Below are 19523 nucleotides of genomic sequence, written 5' to 3' on the forward strand. Positions count from 1 at the left end.
AAAAACAAACTTTTCAACTTTAATACCAATTATAAAATATAAACAAGTTACATTTTTAAAGTTTTCAAAGATAAGATGGCCGTTTTGGTTATGTCTGTTTACATAGCAAATGCAAACATTTAGAAATCATCACCATACTTATTACCTTTTTTGTTTGATATGTAATTTGTCTAGATTTTTCAATGTGAAGCACTGCATAATATAATTCCCAAGTATTTTTTCCGTTTTTTCTGTTTTTTTCAAGTTCAAGAAATTGTTTTGAAATGGAAAAGAGCATTTAGCAGTCGGTGAGGTCTTGCAAATAACTCGAATTTCAGTTGGCTTTTCCTTTCCTTTGCACTAATTCGCGCCGTCTGGCACTCTCACTCTCCGCGAAGCACTCTCTTAATTCCCCAACTGGTCTCTTCCTATACGTCACAGAAAGCGTTATCTCCCAAGTTTTTTGTTGGCGCCCGCTTATTGTGAAAAACGTGTTCGACGCGGAAATGACATTGATAGTGAAATTTTAACCAAAATAATACCACAATTTTCGACAAACAAACCAAAAAATACAAAAAGTCTCGGAATTTTAAAAGTGAACTTTATTCGACGCCACTGAAAAATAGTTTTTACCATTTAAATATTTGAAATTATCATAAACAAAGGGTTCAGTGCAAAATGAACTTGATTTCCACATTTGTTTATTTCCTGGTGGCATTCTACAAATTCTTCAAGAAGTTCTTGTAAGTGGCCGCAATTATCTAATATTATTAAGAGACCTTGTGTTTTTGGGTGTGCCAGGCCTTGTCCTTTTAGGGCCCTTTTTTCCTCCCTTAAAACAACAACAAACCTTGGAGCTTATTGATAAAACAACAAACACCCTACTCAAAAAACATTTCGTTGTTTGCTGCTGCTTTTCATAAATTAAGTTTTCTTTGTGAGGCTTTTCCGTCTCGGTCTTTGTTTGCCGTTTTTCTTTTGGTTTTTTTCCTTGGATTTTGTTTATGCGGTTTGTTTTTGTACCTGTAGTTTTTATACAAAAATACAAATTTTGCTCCAATCTGTTGACTTGTGCGAGCGAGAAAGGGAGCGAGATAGAGTCCAGCCCGCTCTTTGTGTGCTCTTCCCTCTTCCCGCACTCTCCCTGTCCCGCTCTCGCTCCCCACCAAAGTAGCGCCACGTTTTTGTTTGGGTTTGAGGTCGGTAGGAAATTGGCTGTGGTTTTGTACCATGTGGAGATTGTAATAAACCCGAGTGCCTCTGTCTTTGGGTGTGTTTCGCGAGCGGGGGGTTTACAACAGAAATGGGTTTTTAATTACTATAACTGTCCTTTATGTGGGCCTGTTTTCGGTGGGCTCTCCAGCTCTGAGGGCGTTGCACACATAATTTCCAACAAGCAGATAAGATCTGTTCTGATTAAAGTGAATATCTCTTGTTGGAGGAACCCGTAATTTCATCACAATTGACCGGAATTTCCCGGCTTCGAAGTATTCCACTTGTTGAGGGCAAACATGGGTGACAAAAAGCAATTCGGTGAAAGCAAAATATCCGCCCTTATTAATTGCCTAGAGAAAATGTGTAAATTAGTAACAATTACATCTAGATTTGTATACAATGATTGTAGATCCTTACATGTATGTATGAATGTATTTCAATTCACAAGTTGTGAAAAATCGAATGGCAACTGATTTTTACCATCTCTCAGCTCATATGTACATAGATTTAAAGCTTTTTCTTTTGAATGTGTATATAGCAATGATATAATAATAATAATATTATAAATGTAAATATTAATAATATTATTATTACCCAGCCTACTACAAGCTTATTAAAATCCTTCGCCTGATACCCGACTTAACCGGAATGACTCAGTTCTTAGTTTGATTACATATTTACAGTTGTGCAAGTACAGCTTATTTTACACAGAAAAAAACAATTTGGCTTCTTAGTAATACTAAAAACTAAATACATTTTTTTTAGAAATAGTACATAAAAATCAAATAAATATTTTTAATAATATTTCATTAGTCAAATTAACAATTTAACAGCTGGGGGACTTAAAGTATTTTTTTTAACTAGACTGTTGGATGTTTTGTGTGAAAACGTTTTGGTAAGACTTTGTATATTTACTATATAATACATAAAACAGTCCAAATTCCAAAATAATAAAAAAAAATGCTGTTTATGCTGTGCTCTCGTAAATAAGTGGGATACATATACATATGTTTCTATAATATAAACATATTTATCAGTTCCATGACTCAACTTATAAGGTGCAAGAATTGGCTTGGCAGCAAACTAGAACTTATGTAGATGATAAACTAAAGAGCGAACTTTACCCCGAAGCACTAAAACAAGGCCGCTGTTGCTGTACTCAAAGTCCTTATCTTATCTCGGCGGCTAGACCACTGGCTGCGAGGAATAAAAATACTAAATGCTCTGCTATATTAGTTAAATTAATAGTTGTATTCCCCGCCTAATCGGCACTCACCACTGACCTTGACAGGCCCACTGGGAGTGGGATTTGCGAGAACAACGCAAATCAAACCGCCCCAAACTAATTGAAACCAATTAGACCCAGGGTACATCACTTATTTGTTGCACTCCCCGTTCTTATCAACAAGTAGTAAATCAAATCCCATTTGAAAATTTTACAACTGTCCGGTTCGAAGGAATTATGTTGAGAGAAACTTTTTCAAATGGCTAACACCTCTCCGGTATAAAGGTAGAAAATATACCCCGAAGCCCGAGATAAGACCAGACACGGTTCTCAAAAAGTAGTAAATCAAATTTGATTTTAAAGATTTACAAAAGAGCGGTGAATTATACTATGAGAAACATTTTCAAGTGGCTAATACCTCCGATATAAAGGTAGAAAACATACCCCGAAGCCAAAAATAAGACCAGGCACGATCTTCATGTCATTAGCATAGGCACCTCCGCGAGTTTACAAATCGTTCTTACCACTGAGAATTTTTGGAGTTCTTAAATGACTAAGGAATTTAAATAATCGCAGGACATACAATATCTTTTTATTTTTGTTTTCAAAATTCTGAAAGTAAAAGGGTTGTGTTAGATATTTAAGGTGAGTCAAACAATCGTTTTAAAATAAGTTTGAAACAAAAATCTGTGCTACATAAAGATGATATTTTTAAGCGAAATCCTTAAGGTACTTCCTCAAAAGTGGATCATATTATGTTGTCCGACTTAACTTAACTTAAAGATAGGGAGAACCGCAAGACCTACTTTAAAATAATGTTATGTCAAAGAGTAATAAAAATGATTTGAATTTTTTTATGGTACCATAATTGTGTTAGCTTTTAAAGATGCGATAATAATTTAGAAACATATGGTGCGTGTGCTGTATATTTTCCCAATCACTTGTATCACTGATACCCGAGGTACACCCAATAGAATCCAAATAAAGAGCCCCTCGCGAGTGTTTACCCTAGTGTTACAGACCCTGAGAGCGCGAGCCATTGAACTTAGTACGATAATGAGGTAGAGAGTCTGTGAATATACCAGAGAGGGGTCTTCTCGCCGGGCGATTGTGCAATGGTGGGTGCTCAGTCGGCCAGGCCCCAGACAAACAGAGAAGTCTCTTAGCATTATCCTTATCAGCCGATGGGCACTGAGAGCGTTGGTATAAATGTCGAAAAGCACGTACCATCGAGCTTAGTTCTTTGCAGCTCGCCGGAATATTTAAACCGCCTAAAATTCGCGCTCTGTCAGTCCGCGTTAGACGAATTTCCCGGATCGCGAAAAGGCTCTTCGGGCACTTTGGATACTCTTTGTGATCGGCAACTAACCATGTGTGGTTGGTGCTCTCTAGTGTAGACTGCAAAATGGTGAGTCTCAGAGCCCGGTGCGATTTATTGAATTTGCCCCACTGAACCACTTGCAATGTGCGCCACAAAACCTTTCGGGAAAAGCGATCCAAGTTTCATTTTGCGTCCAGATGAAATCAGCTTTTGCCGGAGTAGAACCAGTTTTTTCCAAGCCAAAGCCGATGCGATACTCTCCATATGTAATACGCGTATGTGTCCCAATCTGTCGCTATGCTGTTGTATAACAAAAATTAATCGCAGGCAGTCACTAAAAGCTCAGGGCGCACTCTATTTGTCTATACCCTGTAAAAAGGCAGACAGACACCCAATGAAAATGGTGGTGCAAGTAGATTATTTAAAAATATACAGCGATCAAAAGAAAATGAGTCTCTTAAAAAATATATGTACTAAAGGGCAAATATGTTTAGTGCCAGTCAGGGAAATCAAACAATATCTACTTCGAAAAGTCTACAAAATATGCAATTTGTCGGAATTTGACGGTAATTCACTAAGAAATTTTTACATAATATTTTAAAAATTTTGTTATGGTAAACAAAAATGTAGTAAACAAGTCTGGAATATACATATACCAATCAGTTGAATAAGAAGTGAAAGATCGAGACGCTTACGTGTTTGCAATCTGTGTAGCAGTGTTAATATGCATATTTTGTATTACCATCTGGGGCAGATGCAGGTCATCTGATAGTCGAGCATCCCAGATGGTTTCGTGTGAAATCCCCTGATAAGCTTATCAAATCGCTGCCGTTCTTCCCTTTTCATTCGATTTTGGTTTGCTTTGGAATAATCCATATCAGACGAGTGATCGATGACCCGATCGGCCAGTGGAAGCAGGTGGCCAGCCACTACTTAGTCAGCAATTAACAAAAAGTGTTACATAGTTCCAATTTCACAATTTTCTATTATTTGTCCCACGTGGAGCGGGCCTGTCATAAATTGAGCGAACCTGTTGCCAAGTTCATGTGGCATTCTCGCCGTTTGGACGACAGGTCCCCACAGGCCCGTACACTCACGTACATATAGCCATATAAATAAAACTCAATGTCGGCCGCTGCTCTTGTTGATTCCGCTAGACTTTCCGCAGTGCATTGCCAAAAAAAAATCAAGATCCGTAAAATCACTTCTAGAGCAGTCGCACCTGCGGAAGGGGAAGAGACTATTATAATCAATTAGTGATATATCGAAAATTGACTCAAGTTATATAGGTATGTACGGCTAAAAATATAGAAAATGTACATACAAGTAGATCAAGTTCAATAACAGCTGAGTAAACTTTCTAAAGCAAACTGAGGGGATGTGGGGTATATTTGTTAATTGAAAACTAAAAGTTTGTGGATCAATACAATAGTTCTCAATATAAAAATTGTTTATTAATGTTTGTTTGACTTTTAATATTAATTTAATTATTTTTAGCTAACAAAGGCTTCTAACATTTATTAAATCAAATAAAAACACCTCTTTAGTTAAGGGGTCGTGACGATCGCACCTTCAACTTACAAAAGATCTAATATTAAATTTTGTGACGAGAAATGCTTGCTATATTTATCCAATTTTCAACTTGTGTTTTACATGTAAGTTAAGAAAAGTCGTGCCTACTTTTAGGCAGTTTTTTGAGAAAAATAAAAAGTAGAAGGAAATAAAACTCAATACAATTACACCATGAGCATCTAAAAGATCCGCCATAAAGATCTAAAATTTTAAATTTTCATAAATAAGTAGTAATCAATTATTACCTAAACGCATTTAAGAAATTTTCATAAAGAAAGATTCCTAGATAGACACCATAAATTACCGTATTGCGGAAATGAATGGAAGTCGTTCTGTTCATTCAATTCGTTATTTGTTTATTTGCCGAATGAAATGCAATCAATTTGCTCTTGAATTAATGCAAATCTTGAAAGTGCATAATAATTTATTAGCTACAAATTAGCATTGGAGGTTTTCGTCTTTCCTATCATTCCGTTTCGATTGCGTTTTTGGGGAGGAACAAACTGAGGCGTAAAATTAATTATGTCTGTGTGGATGTCGAGTGACAGGCAGCTGACATAGAGCGTAATTAATCAATCCCCGCTGATTGAAAATTGTTCTTTATTTATCTCTAATTGAATGTTTGCGGAACACAGAGTACCACGATTGGACTTCAAAATTAAGTTCAACATTTACAATTGATTAGAAATTAATGTTTGCTTGTTACAGAAATTACTTCCTTTGATTATCATTTTTGAATTATATTTACACTTTATTAGAAATTAATGTCTGGTTGTTACAGAAATTACTTCCTTTAATTGTCATTTTTGTTGTAAACACAATTTTTGAAATATTTGCAATTATTTCACACTCGTTGCAACCTTAAGTTCAAGTAAAGTCTTGTTTGTTATGCTTTCGAAACAATAATAACAACGCTTGTTGGTCTGATTCATCGGGTCAAGTTTAAAGTCAAGTCGATGAAAGTATTATTTTGTATTGAGCTGATGTCTGGAACCCAGTCTCTATTTGGCTAATAAAATAAATTTGACATTTTGGAAAGTAATCAAACAAAATGTGGTTTGCCTTTAAGCGAACCAAATGAGAGCGGCAATTTCAATTTCAATTTTGATTTTGATTTCATGCCATATATTATATGTACCTATGACTACTGAACACAGCGGCAATCTGTCTGCGTCTGCTCTTTTAATGAGAAACCAGAGAGAGATCGGATCAGGGAACTGAACTGAACTGAGAAACTGGCACTTGATTGCCTCGATCTCGCCTAGAGTCGGCCAGAAGATATAAATAAGGAAAGGCAACGCACGCGCGTATTAATTGTTGGCTGTTCTAAACGGCCAGAAGTGCGCAACGCCAATATAACGCATACGCAGCGTGGTTAATGATAAAAATAAAGACTCCAGTGAAATGGATCAAAAAAGTGGAGTGAGGGAAAACTATGGCCATCGGCGTCAGCCAGCCTTGGGCAAAGCCATGCCAGTGACAGCTCTGTTGTTAAATTTGGAAGTGAATCCTTTGGATTACCGAAGAAGTGATGGTGGCTCAAAACAGATGGCCGAAGAAGATGATAAACCACCGCAGTTGTTTAGCATAACCGATGAGCCCCCATCGCCACCCAGTGACGAAGAGGACTTTAAGCCCCCGAATCACTATACGGAGGATCAAAAGCTGGCTGGTCATTCGCATAGGGATACACCCTGTTCGAATTGCCTTCAATCCGCACCCGATCACCTAATCGATCGCAGTTCGGCCATTAACGAGATGTGCCAACGCCTGTGTGGTCCCGAATGCCGAAGACCTCAAGGCCTCACGCTCGACGGTTTTCGCCAGGATTTCCTCAGGCAGTACGAGATCGCGGAAGCTGTGGCCAAGACCTCGGCCATGACCTCCACCGTTCAGATGAAACAGCGCCTGGCGGCACGTAAACTGGAAATTGGCAAGGAAATGGATGACCAGCTGGGCGTGGCCAGCCCCCATATCGATATCAATCTTGGCCAGAGTGGTTCCGCTGCACCTTCGGCTGCTGGAAATGGAGAGTTTGAGTTTGAGCCGCCCCGCGATCTGCTCTTGTATCTGGTGAGGTGAGAGACTCGTTTCAGACATGGTGCCATGGATATGGATATGGATATATGTGCCTACCTGTCTGTCGTGCTTATAAATCAAGTTCATGGCTGGCAGCGTGTCAAGTGTTCTTAGGCATTGGCCAGGCCTCAAAGCCACTTAGCGGCAATCAACAACAGCAACAACAACGACAACAACAGATCACCGAGATCACCAACAAAAACTAACCTTGCACAATTTGCGCGAAAGTGATCATGACAAAAACTGACAGTATATATAAATACATATAGCTGTGTCCCAGGGAAAGGGGAAATACGAAAGATTTTATTCAATTTATTAAGTGGGAAAAGCACATTAAAGCTCTTTTATTAACTTTATATGAACTTTATTAGTTTACTATAATTTTTTATGATCGAAATCATTTATAATTCATTGACAATTGTATTTAAATACAGACCATCAAAGTATTCTAAACAAATTTTCTCAGAATTTAATTTAATTACGGATGCTTAAATGCCTTTTTAATGATTTTATTAAATCCCGTTTTCTTTCCACCTTCACTCATATCCGAATCGAACTAAGTTTTAATAAACTTCAGTGTCGATTTTGTTAGCTTATCAAACAGTTGAGAACTTAATTGCTTTCCATTAAGTGATAACTCATAAGTGACAATTAAATTGCCCCCATATCAACGCTAAATGAAGTAAAAAGATCCTATCAATGAATGAAATAAAATAATTACATTTAGGTCACGAAAGTGTTTCGACACGTGCCAAGTTCAAAATTCCGCTCCCGAGATTAGATTAGTGGGCATCTTGCAAGTGACGTTCAGCGAATGATCAACGTATAAACCCCCCTATAAATCTCATCTAACCCTGTAATAATTTTGCCTTTCTAGGAAACACAGATGGGGCCGCGTCTCTTTGACATTGCCATACTGACACTTAATATAAAACATTTCAAGTTATCCTAATATCTAAACAAGAAACGAAGAATCCCAGAATCCCAGTTAACAAAAGATCAGAAACCGAATAAACTGAAAGTGATATTTTACTTGGACGTTGAGTAAAGATTGCAGAAATAGTTCAAAATGGAGTTTCTAATGAAAACATCGCGTTTGATCGTCACATCGAAGACGTTCGCGAGACGTGTGGCCGTTCCGATTCCCAGGTAACAAAAATGAAAACGAAATCCCCCTACTCCCAGTCAAAATCGGATATACATGGTATACATATATCTTCAGGCGGACAGCTCATTACGCATGTAACTGCGTTGCTGTATAAATTGTGCAGACACAATTGTATCTCCTTTGTCTGAGCAATTAGCATTTGAGAACATTTGGGCTTCTGCTTAGGAATACAACACCGCCAGGCATTAGCTAAGGATGCTGGATTTTGCATACCTATACCACCCAGTACATTACCCATACCCACATATAACGCAAAGAGCACTTTTGTTTTCATTAACTGATAGCCATACCCCGCCGCCTTGGCCGCATAAATATTTAACGAGTCATATAGAATCGTTCTTTTGTTTAGCATTTTGGCGGGGCGCTCTCACACGTGAGCCGAACGTATTGATCTCGTTCTGGGTGCGCGGGGGTATCTGTATCTTGCAGATACATCTCGTATGCGAAATACCCGTTTGTGCGTGCTCTCCTCGCGATCTTTTCGCTGCCTCGAGCGCGAATGATCTCTCTAATAAAACCCCGCACTTCAGTTGGCATTCAGTTTCGCCAAAGTCGCTTGCAAGCGCACCTCGTTCCGGCGCCCCCAGATCACAGATCTAAGATCCCAAAAAAAATTCGAAAAACAACCAAAAAACCCTACCGAAAAATCCCAATCCAACTCCTTTGATCCTGCCGCCGACATGGAGCCAGCACTGCCAATAAAGCGAGCCAACAAGGCGCCCTGCAAAAACGATCGAAAGGCCTATCTGCAAAAAGTGATGCTGACCAGGTGAGAGGCATCTTCTTCTCGGGGTGGGGGGCCAACTGATCCACCGGCGGGCGATCGTGATTGATTGCGGTGACAGGCCGAAACCCGTAAGCCCCAAATCCAGTCGCCATTCGCCATCCAATCCCCGGCGGGAACTGGTTTCGATTCTCTCGCGGAGCGTACCAAACCAGCCCAACAGCTGCGAAGCTATTGACCGAGCGACATTTTTCTCCTTTGTTTTTGTTTTGCGGGATTATCGTAGCGTGGGCGACTTAGCATCTCCTCCCCTCAAGTCGCACAAATCCCCTTCAATCCCCCATCCCCTAATTCCCGGTAATCTCCTTAGAATCAGAGCATATGTGCTAAGTGCCGCGAGCTTCGATGTTCGAAAACCAGAAACGTTCTTTCTATCAAGAAATAGACTTCAGTAACTCGGCTTAAGCTTTGTGCTGCCCATTATAATGTAACCGATTCCATTATCAGGAAATACCAGAGATCATAAAGTAATCAAGTCGGAAGTGTTCTACTTTACAATTAATCAATCAAAACTTTAGAATTTAATAGTGTTCATATCATCAGTGACGAGAGATAGTTTAGCTATCACAATATAAATTTAATATACCGAAGGATCAAAGGAGAATCAAGATTCAGAACATTGAAGATCCCAAAAAGAACATATTTAAAAGATGTGTTCCTTATTTGCTAACCAATCACCGACTGTTACTTACTTTCATTTTTAATTCTGCTTATACATTTCGATGTTTCTGTGTATTTGTGTTGTTTAAAAAGTGATTAGAAAAATCCTAACAGTTTCAAATATTTTTCTCCCCCAAACACAACATTTAACACGACTCAAAAACTAAATTCAGCAAAGGGAAAATGGAAAAGTTTTATATGACTCAGCGTCATAGTCATAGTCTTTTCATATTCAGCATAATACTGAGAAAAATTCTGTATAGAAAACCAGATGCTTTGTGAGTACCAGAAAATGTGAAACTATATTTACTTTATCGATGTTGTTTATTTGGTGTTGTTCGCTGAAAGTTGTTTGTTTGTTGCGAGAAGCTTTTATAAGTTTTTTTCGATTGAAATGCTTTAAAGAAAACATAATTAAAGAGTTGACAACGAAAGACTAATATAATTTTTGTGTTTTGCAAGCAATATAATCGAATAGTGAGCGTTAAAACACGTTTGCTAAGCCAAGTTAAAACTCTTTGGTTCTAATACATTGCTAATTTTCAATGATTTAATCGTTTTCCAGAATGGGCTCATTCAACACGGCTCCAAAGATCAACAACGTGGATTCCCAGGACGATGGACTGGAATTGCCCGCGGGTCTGGACACCTCGGCTCTTCTCCAGCACGTCCAGCAATTGAGGGGCGGTGGAATCGAGCAGCCTTCGCTGCTTACCCGCGGCTTCCTGAAACCTTTCCCGGTGGACGAAGACGTCGCCGACGGACTACGATGCCTCCAGCTGAACTCCGTATCGAGGGGTAGGATTGCATCCTTGTCTTGTCTGGGGGATATATATTCTAATGTCTTTATGCAGTTTGCAGTGCGCCAGTTGAGGGCGACGCCTCGCAGAACATTCGTTTGCTGCAATGGAACATTCTATCGCAAAGTAAGTATTGACTACAAATAAAACTTTATAAAATTAGTGAGATAAATAAAAACATTATAAAATTTTTAAAACATTTCCTTAAATATAAAACATTTTACAAAGTTTATAGAATTTTTAAAATAGATAACAATTTTCTAAAGTATCTATAAGACAAAGCTGACAAAGTTGTCTAAAAAATGCAAAAATTAAGATACTCCGTATTCTTTATATATGAAGCTTTCTAAAATTGACCTTTTCAAAAATGATAAAATTTTCAAAAACTGAGAAATTTTATAGTTTTTAAATTTAAATAATTTATCAAAACTAACGACATTTTCTGAAATATAAAAAATGTAGAAAGACATAACTTTCTAAAAATCTAACTCTATTAATTTCCCTACAATATAGCTCTCGGCCAACACAACGATGGATTTGTGCGCTGTCCCGAGGAGGCACTCACCTGGGAGCACCGCAAGTACCTGATTGTCCAGGAGATCCTGCAGAACCAGCCCGATGTGATTTGTCTGCAGGTATGCTCACACCATTTCCGATCCTCAAGAGCTAGCGCTTTAACATCTCCTTTGATATAACCAACCAGGAAGTAGACCATTTCAAGTTCCTGCAGACGGTGTTGGGTAGCCAGAATTATGAGGGCATCTTCTTCCCGAAGCCGGACTCCCCATGTCTATATATCGAGCAGAACAATGGACCCGATGGATGTGCCATTTTCTATAAGCGCGATAAGTTACAGCTCCAGGGATACGATACCAGGATCCTGGAAGTGTGGCGTGTGCAGAGCAACCAGGTGGCCATCGCCGCCCGGCTGCGAATGCGATCCAGTGGTCGAGAGTTCTGCGTGGCCACCACCCACTTGAAGGCCCGCCATGGCGCCCTTTTGGCCAAGTTGCGTAACGAACAGGGCCGGGATCTCATCCGGTTTGTGAAGCAATTTGCCGGTGAGACGCCTCTGCTTCTGTGCGGCGATTTCAACGCCGAGCCGGTGGAGCCCATCTACGCCACGATCCTGGGCTGTGATCTTCTCCGCTTGGGCAGTGCCTATGCCGATGTGAAGCTAGACCACGAGGAGATCCTGCAGCCCAGCGAGGATGTGGGCGAGTTCGTGTCGGAGTCGATGAAACGAGAGCCACCCTACACCACCTGGAAGATTCGTGAGGAGGGCGAGGAGTGCCACACCATCGACTACGTTTTCTACACACCCGATCGTCTCAAGGTAGGTTCTCTTAGAGTAGGGTATTATAAATCTGAAAGCGGAAATCCTTTTGTCCTGAAACTAACTCCCAAACGTCTCTCTACTTTCAGATCAAAAATTGCCTAAACTTTCCAGAGGGCGAACAAATCGGCAAGAACCGCACACCCAGCTACCAATATCCATCGGATCACTTTTCCCTCGTGTGCGATTTCGAGCTGCTACCTTCGGTGGAAAACGGAAAGGAAAGCGCCAGCGATGGGAAAAATGAAACGGAATCGGAGGGCAGCAAACACGGATCCATTCAGTAGAAGACACCAGTTTCAGAATTCACCAGAGAAGAAGTTTCAATTACATTACATCGATTGTGATATTAGTTGTTAGATACATATTAGCCTCATACACAACCGTTGCACTACAGCTTGCAGCTTTAACAAATGATAATCCAAAATCACAATAAATAAATGACATAATATGGAAGAAAGTTAACTAAAATCATAGTTTTTCTGCAGAAATGTGGTTATCTAATTCTAGGTGTATAAAATAAAAATAACGAGAGCACGTTGCAGCTGTCTTTTTAGAAAGCCAGTTCACTTGAGCGGAAGTACATTATCAGTCAATTAATGGTAATAAAGTTTTCGAGGGAGGATTTCTTACTAAATATTCCTCGCCTGTAACGTTAACATCGAAACGAAGGCCTCTGACTTTCAAGTGAATGTCTAGTGTTACTTTTCCTAAGTATTTTTCTAAAAGAATTCATTATTTGAAACCTACATCCTGATCCGAGTACTGTAATGGTAATAATAATAGTGTTGCCGACTTTCCGGCGCATATGTTAAACATTCTGTTAACGAGAGTCGGGGGCTCGGGGCGTATGCTTGATCCCCCTGGCGTCAATGGACCGCAAATTGCCTCTCAAATGGGCCTACACATTGAGATATTCATATAAACATACAAGAATGATTAGAAAACACGCAGGTCCGGAAAATTGCAGTGAAAAACAATCGAATGCAGCGCATTCAAAGCCATCAAATGGGTTGCGTAACTCAACAAACAGCAATATAACTATACACACTACATGTATTTAGTATATAACAATTTTCACATAATGCTCGCACTAGAATTTAATAAGTATAGCCAATAACTGGGACTTAAATCAGGGCCAAGATAGCGGTCAGCACGAAAGAGGTGGCGACCATTGCGTAACCGGTCGAGTAGACCTCCTTGATCTTCAGGAATCGCCCTGTGTCCCAGAAGAGGTGACGGATTCCATTGGCGGTGTGATAGCCCGCGGGATAGGCGATGATGAACTTGAGGGCGGTCAGAGTGGCGCCGCTCAGCTGGAGGCCCTCCACCATGGTCACATAGTGGCTGATGTCGTGCGACGAGATCAGGGCGCCCAGACCCAGGCCCCAAACGCCCACTCCCAGGGCCAAGCCAGTGCCGCGATGACAGATCGACAGCATGGAGGTCAGCTGCGGCTGGTAGATGGTCAGGTGGGGCGACAGCTTCCTGCCCAGCCGCTCGTTCTTCTCGAAGAACGACTCGTCCTTCTGGGTGGCGGCCACGGACACCACCTTCAGCGACACCTGGCGGCTGGCAGCGGCCATCTGGAGGCCCTGGCGCAGCGCCGGCGAGCGGATCAGCGAGCTGGAGAGTGCATACCTGCAAAGAGCAGTCTCAGTTCACGGTTTTCGCAGTGCCATTTCGCAGAAATTACGTACATTTCTCTGTTTTTCACTCGAACTTGTATTGGTGGGACCGTGCACTGCCTGGGGGAATTTGGCGCAGCAGGTGCTGCCACCAAGTTTTACGATGGCAAGGGGGTATCGGTTCGATAGTATCGATAAGAGAATCCCTTTTTGTTTAAACAGTTTTACACAATGCTTAGCTTAACAGAACACACACTTCTTAAATATGATTTGAAATAATTATACTAATATATATATATAAATAATTTTTAGAGCTTCTCTTGACGAAGTTGATATTTATGCCCAAGGTTTTTCTGTGGTGTCCTGAAACGTCCGATACATTATTGATTGCTACTTTGTACTATAAATTACCAAAAGGTACCAAAACGCTGCATCTAAAAATGTTTTTCTTCTAAATTGTTTATAATTCAACAACAAATTACAACAATAGAAGATATGAAACTGCTGTGAACAGTTGAACAAATCTTCGAAGCTACGAACACGTATTATTTTAATTTTCATTGTTAGTGTCTAAAATTATTTAAAGGCGAAAAATATTAATAAAAATTTCCAGTAAGCGAATTTCAGTGTATGTATATATTATAAATAAATAATCAGGAGTTCCCCTCACAGTACTATCGATATCTAGTAGGCGCTGCCAGACGGACGGACTTCGATCGAGTTGGCAGTTCGGTCGCCATTTTATCTTGCTCATTCTTTTTGCTGCAAAATTTCGAGTTTTGTTGACATCTTGCATCTCCCTTTTTCACTGACACTTACGCACTTACGCTGAGGCTATCTCCCTTTTTCACTGACACCTGACACTTACGTGGCGCTTACGTTTGCTCACACTTACGTTACCGACACTACGCTCACGCCAAAAAACATCGATTTTTGTATCGATGTTTCTCCTCTAACCTAAAACTGATTCTCTTGGCATTTTTGGATTCGCGTGGCAAGTTCGTTCCGCAGTGTTCCCGGTCCGGTGCAGTTGTAGTTGCATATTCGCCAGCGATTCAGACGCCATCTTCCGACCCCCAACAAACCAATCACCATGAAGATCTACAAGGATATCATCACCGGCGACGAGATGTTCGCCGACACCTACAAAATGAAGCTGGTGGACGACGTGATCTACGAGGTTTACGGCAAGCTCATCACCCGCCAGGGCGATGATATCGTATTGGCCGGGGCCAACGCGTCCGCCGAGGAAGCCGACGAGGGCACCGAAATCAACTCGGAGTCGGGCGTCGATGTGGTGTTGAACCATCGTCTGGTGGAGTGCTTTGCCTTCGGCGACAAGAAGTCCTACACCCTTTACCTGAAGGACTACATGAAGAAGGTGCTGGCCAAGCTGGAGGAGAAGTCCCCCGACCAGGTCGACGTCTTCAAGACCAACATGAACAAGGCCATGAAGGACATCCTCGGCCGCTTCAAGGAGCTTCAGTTCTTCACCGGCGAGTCGATGGACTGCGACGGCATGGTGGCCCTGGTGGAATACCGCGAGATCGGTACCGAGAGCGTTCCCGTGCTCATGTTCTTCAAGCACGGACTCGAGGAGGAGAAGTGCTAGATGATCCGCCACCTTCCCCACGGAACTATACTCATGCATACCTTCTACACATATTTATCAGATGCTTAGTTACAATTTTGAAAGTCTTAAATTTATGTTAAACGCTGACAAAATGCCTGTCCTCGATCTGTGCGATTTTATTTCTGATTTCTTTCGGCCGGAGCACTCATAAATTCGACTCAATGTATGTTTATTGTTTAAAATCACACCGAGCTAAACAACTGAATTGCGCCAACTATTGTAATTAAAATAATATTTTGATAGAACAACACCTCTTAAAAGTTTGTATGCATTTGCGCTACCATCCATTGCAGAAAAAAAAAAAAGAAATTATCGAAAATGGGAACACCAGTACTGAAATTAAACGGAAACAATATACAACTGTAAATCCGCATGCCTGTACTTCTTTCCATTTAACAGTTATTCGTAGGTAGACGCCGCCATATGGTGGCGCGAGTGCGAGCGAGAGGGCCTACCCGCCGTCTGAGTCACACAGCTTGGGCCACTTTTTGTTGTTGTTTTTTGGGCAGTCGCGAAGTTATTGACCTTTGACAGTGACGTACACGTGCCCCCCACACACAAGTACATACATGTGCGTAAGTATTTGGAGGTCATGCGCACTGGTCTACTATTTTCTGCACGCTGCAGTTCCACATGCCCCAGTTTCTCACGTTGGACTCGCCCTAACCTCAACCAAGTTGGCACAATGCGCCAGTCTCGCCAGAAATTGGAATTCTATAATCTAATTCTAGGCCGAGGAATACGTTCGTCTTTATCTGCTGGCGGGGCGGGGCTCACCAGCACAGGTGCTATTTCCATTTCAGCGAAACGTGTCGACCTGTTGCCGTCGTCGCGTGAGAGATGCCCACAGTGGGCTCTCGCTTGGACCAACTGTGCAGAAATGCGTATCTGTTGATGCTAACATTCCGTATATTTTTAAATAGTTAAAATTCTTTAAAAAAAATTTAATAATTGTAAGGCAATGAAATTTAATATTTTTATAAATCTATAAATATTAATTTAAAGAAATTTAAAAAAAAATTATATGGATTACCCACTTTTTAAAAAAAGAAGTTCTTTGAAAAACGACAGTCATAATCACTTTATAAGGCATTTTTCATAGATCCTGTGAAAGGGTCCATTATCTACAAGGAAAATGTTTAGGGAAGGTGAAATTTCTTCAAGACAATCATTTAATTAGTAATTCTGAGATTTCCATTTTCAAATAAACAATGCCGAGTTACATCTTATCATAAATTTTCTTTAAAAATTTTATAAAGGTCGGGATACCTTCCTGAAAAAAGGACAGTCCTCTAAAAATGCTGTCAGTTAAAAAATTACTTTAAAGAAATATATTCTGAAAGTTAAACTATATACAAATAAGACTCATTGTGGTAAACATACCCCAATAAAGCGCACCTTTGTAAACAATCTTATCAATTGAGCTACTAAGTTAATAGAGCAGAAGGTGGTATTCCATTTAGACCCCATGAATAACCAACTGAAAAACCCACCCAACCGGAATTAAAAACCTTTCATTTCGGTTTACGTATAAAAATGCTAATAACAAATTAAATTTTATTTCGTTCATAATTTTGATGCTTCAACTGTGGCAAAAACGGTTCACTTAATGCACTTCCACCGCACAGCGGAATGTCCGTGGAAATGTCAGTCAGATTAGATGCTATTTGTAGGTATGCACGATTCTGGTTTTGTTCATTCTGAATTTAAAAAAGACTTTAAAAGTATATATTTACTTATGCACAAATTCTTTCGCTTAGCTTACAATTACACTAATGCATCTCGGTCTCGACTATCGCATATGTTATGCGCTTAGTTTGTATAGAATGGAATGAATGCCGAAAGCATTTTAACAAATACAAACGTTAAATAAGTTAACAAAATTCGGAAAATTACTAGTACAACTGAAGATTGAACATTTTGTTTTACTTAGCTCTTGGAGGGGACTTTTGGAAGTGATGGGGCTTTGTGTGGCCGCAATGAACTAAAATTTCAAAATAATATTTGATAACATCGACGCCCGTTCGCACTGCACACACATGCAACACACGTTGTTAAATATACACATCATTGTACAAGGACACCGGTGGGTCGATCCCATCTTGATCAAACGTAATCCAGCTGTATGTAGATCTGCTTCACGCCCACCGCCTCGAATATTATTCGCGTGTGCGTGACCACGTACTTGGGATCGACGTTCTTGGACACCTCCAGCTTGAGGGCTCCCACGTAGACATCGGAGCAGAGGGTCCAGAAGTGCGGCTCCTGCACCGCATAGACGCCGGCCAGTCCGGTGACTTTCTGGTAGCACTGCGGCAGGGATCGGTCCAGGTCTGAGGGCTGTCGCTGCATCAGGATCATTATCGACTCCTTGATCAGACTCAGCACACTGAGCGCTATCAGCAGGGCAATGAAGATGGAACAGATGGGGTCCGCAATCATCCAGCCGAACATGTGCATCAGCACTGCCGAGATTATCACACCCACCGAACCCAGGGTGTCGGCCAGGATGTGCAGGAAAACGCCGCGCATGATCTGCGAGTTGCTGCCCGACATATCGCCATGCGAGTGGCCATGGCTGTCGTGATCGTGAGAGTGTCCATGACCTAGAATTAAAGGGGAAGTTGGTAGAATATTATCAGAAACTACAATATCTCACATGTCCTAATCGATAAACTCAATCAACTATACTGCAGAAAATAAAGATTGCTTACTATCTTATTAACTTTGTTCAATATCCACTAAAAACACATTTCTAACCGAAACACTTTTAACTATGTATACTAAACCACGCCCTAATAATCAGCTAATAACTCCTACTCCTTCATTAACTCTTACAGATATAATCATATATCATCTTAACGTTACCATTGTCCAATGTGATGGCCTGGTGATTGTGGTTACCGGCGTCGTTGTGGCTGTGCGAGTGTCCATGGCCTCCACCGTGCGAGTGGCCGTGTCCACCGCCGCCGTGCGAGTGTCCATGTCCTCCATGATTGAAGGCATAGATGCCCACCAGGTTGACCAGCAAACCGAGGACGGAGACAACAAACAGTCGCTCGTGCTTGACCTCCGGCGGCTCAATGAGTCTCTCCACGCCCTCCGACAGGATAAAGAAGGCTATGAACAACAGGAACAGGCTGTTGACAAAGCCGGCCAACACCTCGGCTCGCACATAGCCGTAGGAGAACTTGTCGTTGGCCTTCCACTTGGTGATAACCGAGGCGGCCAATCCCGCCAAGAGGCCCGTGCAGTCGAAGAACATGTGAAACGAGTCGGAGATCAGGCCTGGGGATTAAACATAAAGAGGGGTTATAAACTACAGATAAGATAAAATGCAATTAGTGGCTAGGCACCCACCCAAACTATTCGTCGCGATGCCGTAGAAGAGCTCCACGAAGGCGAAGCTCAGGTTGAGCAGCAGGAAGAGGAACAGGTTGCGCGAGTTGCGGTCGGAGAAGATGAGTCGCTTCCAGCTGTTGAGCTTCTCCCGCACCCGGTAGCCGAAGCTGCTCCTATCCTTGTGCGAAAGCGGTATCATCTTGCCGGATATGGATCTGCAAAGCAACCCGAGAAGAAAATGAGAGTGGAGGGCCTCCAGATAACGTAGTTTGTTTGCATACGTGGTATTATCGGGGGGCTATGGCCGCGCGCTCCAGCTGAATCCGTGATTCCCACTCCGATTCTGGCCGGGTACGCGAGAATCTTTATCGGCGTGTGGCGGCGGCAGGTCTTTTTTTTGACTCGGGAATTACCTCACAACCCAAATCGCTTCCTGCTCGACGTCGTCGTCGTCTTGTGTGCACAGTTGTGCGGAGCGGGCTGGTCGATCTGCGAGTTTGCTACAGCTTAATTCATTTTACTGGCTGCCAGATACCAGAACCGAACTCCCGTCTTTGCCAGCTCCAAACCAATCTGCCGTGTTGTCATCAAAATAAAGGTAACCACGTAAACATTTCGCTCGAGCCCTGGCGACGCTTCGCTGTGAATGGCAACCGGGGACAGTGACTATCCGCCGGGATGTTCGCTGGGTGAACATTAACTGCTGGCGTGACAACCCTTTTGTGTTAGGATTAAAAGCTGACAGATTTTATATTATCTATTTTTAAAGATTTTTTTATAA

General features: G+C 41.3%; 4 protein-coding genes across 9 annotated transcripts; 2 read left to right on the forward strand and 2 right to left on the reverse strand.

Moving 5' to 3' along the window:
• Positions 1-497: 497 nt before the first annotated feature.
• Positions 498-12610, forward strand: LOC119554515 (nocturnin). Of its 6 annotated transcripts, XM_037865461.1 has the most exons (8): positions 3649-3827; positions 8269-8540; positions 10177-10281; positions 10569-10801; positions 10858-10929; positions 11317-11438; positions 11507-12139; positions 12229-12610. In XM_037865461.1, exons 2-8 carry the CDS (start codon positions 8461-8463, stop codon positions 12424-12426), a joined length of 1443 nt encoding a protein of 480 aa, XP_037721389.1. In that variant the 5' UTR covers positions 3649-3827; positions 8269-8460; the 3' UTR covers positions 12427-12610. The 6 variants fall into 6 exon arrangements, with proteins under 6 accessions (XP_037721413.1, XP_037721389.1, XP_037721405.1 ...); XM_037865477.1 differs by lacking the exon at positions 10177-10281 and having other exon boundaries at positions 3650-3827; XM_037865485.1 differs by lacking the exons at positions 3649-3827; positions 8269-8540; positions 10177-10281 and adding an exon at positions 498-722.
• A 611-nt stretch (positions 12611-13221) lies between these two features.
• Positions 13222-13977, reverse strand: LOC119554427 (succinate dehydrogenase cytochrome b560 subunit, mitochondrial). Its single transcript, XM_037865324.1, has 2 exons — positions 13840-13977; positions 13222-13780 (listed from the first exon to the last, which is right to left on the reverse strand). Coding segments are annotated over exons 1-2 (516 nt in total). The 5' UTR covers positions 13842-13977; the 3' UTR covers positions 13222-13266.
• A 753-nt stretch (positions 13978-14730) lies between these two features.
• Positions 14731-15660, forward strand: LOC119563143 (translationally-controlled tumor protein homolog). Its single transcript, XM_037876400.1, has one exon. It carries the CDS (start codon positions 14861-14863, stop codon positions 15377-15379), a length of 519 nt encoding a protein of 172 aa, XP_037732328.1. The 5' UTR covers positions 14731-14860; the 3' UTR covers positions 15380-15660.
• Positions 15661-16923: 1263 nt separating this feature from the next.
• Positions 16924-19340, reverse strand: LOC119563163 (zinc transporter 7). The gene is made up of 4 exons (XM_037876423.1): positions 19024-19340; positions 18761-18957; positions 18269-18688; positions 16924-18006 (listed from the first exon to the last, which is right to left on the reverse strand). Exons 2-4 carry the CDS (start codon positions 18939-18941, stop codon positions 17507-17509), a joined length of 1101 nt encoding a protein of 366 aa, XP_037732351.1. The 5' UTR covers positions 18942-18957; positions 19024-19340; the 3' UTR covers positions 16924-17506.
• Between the last annotated feature and the right edge of the window lie 183 nt (positions 19341-19523).

This window comes from Drosophila subpulchrella, chromosome 3R, assembly GCF_014743375.2.
Source record: "Drosophila subpulchrella strain 33 F10 #4 breed RU33 chromosome 3R, RU_Dsub_v1.1 Primary Assembly, whole genome shotgun sequence".
In the NCBI taxonomy this organism is placed as follows: Eukaryota; Metazoa; Arthropoda; class Insecta; order Diptera; family Drosophilidae; genus Drosophila; species Drosophila subpulchrella.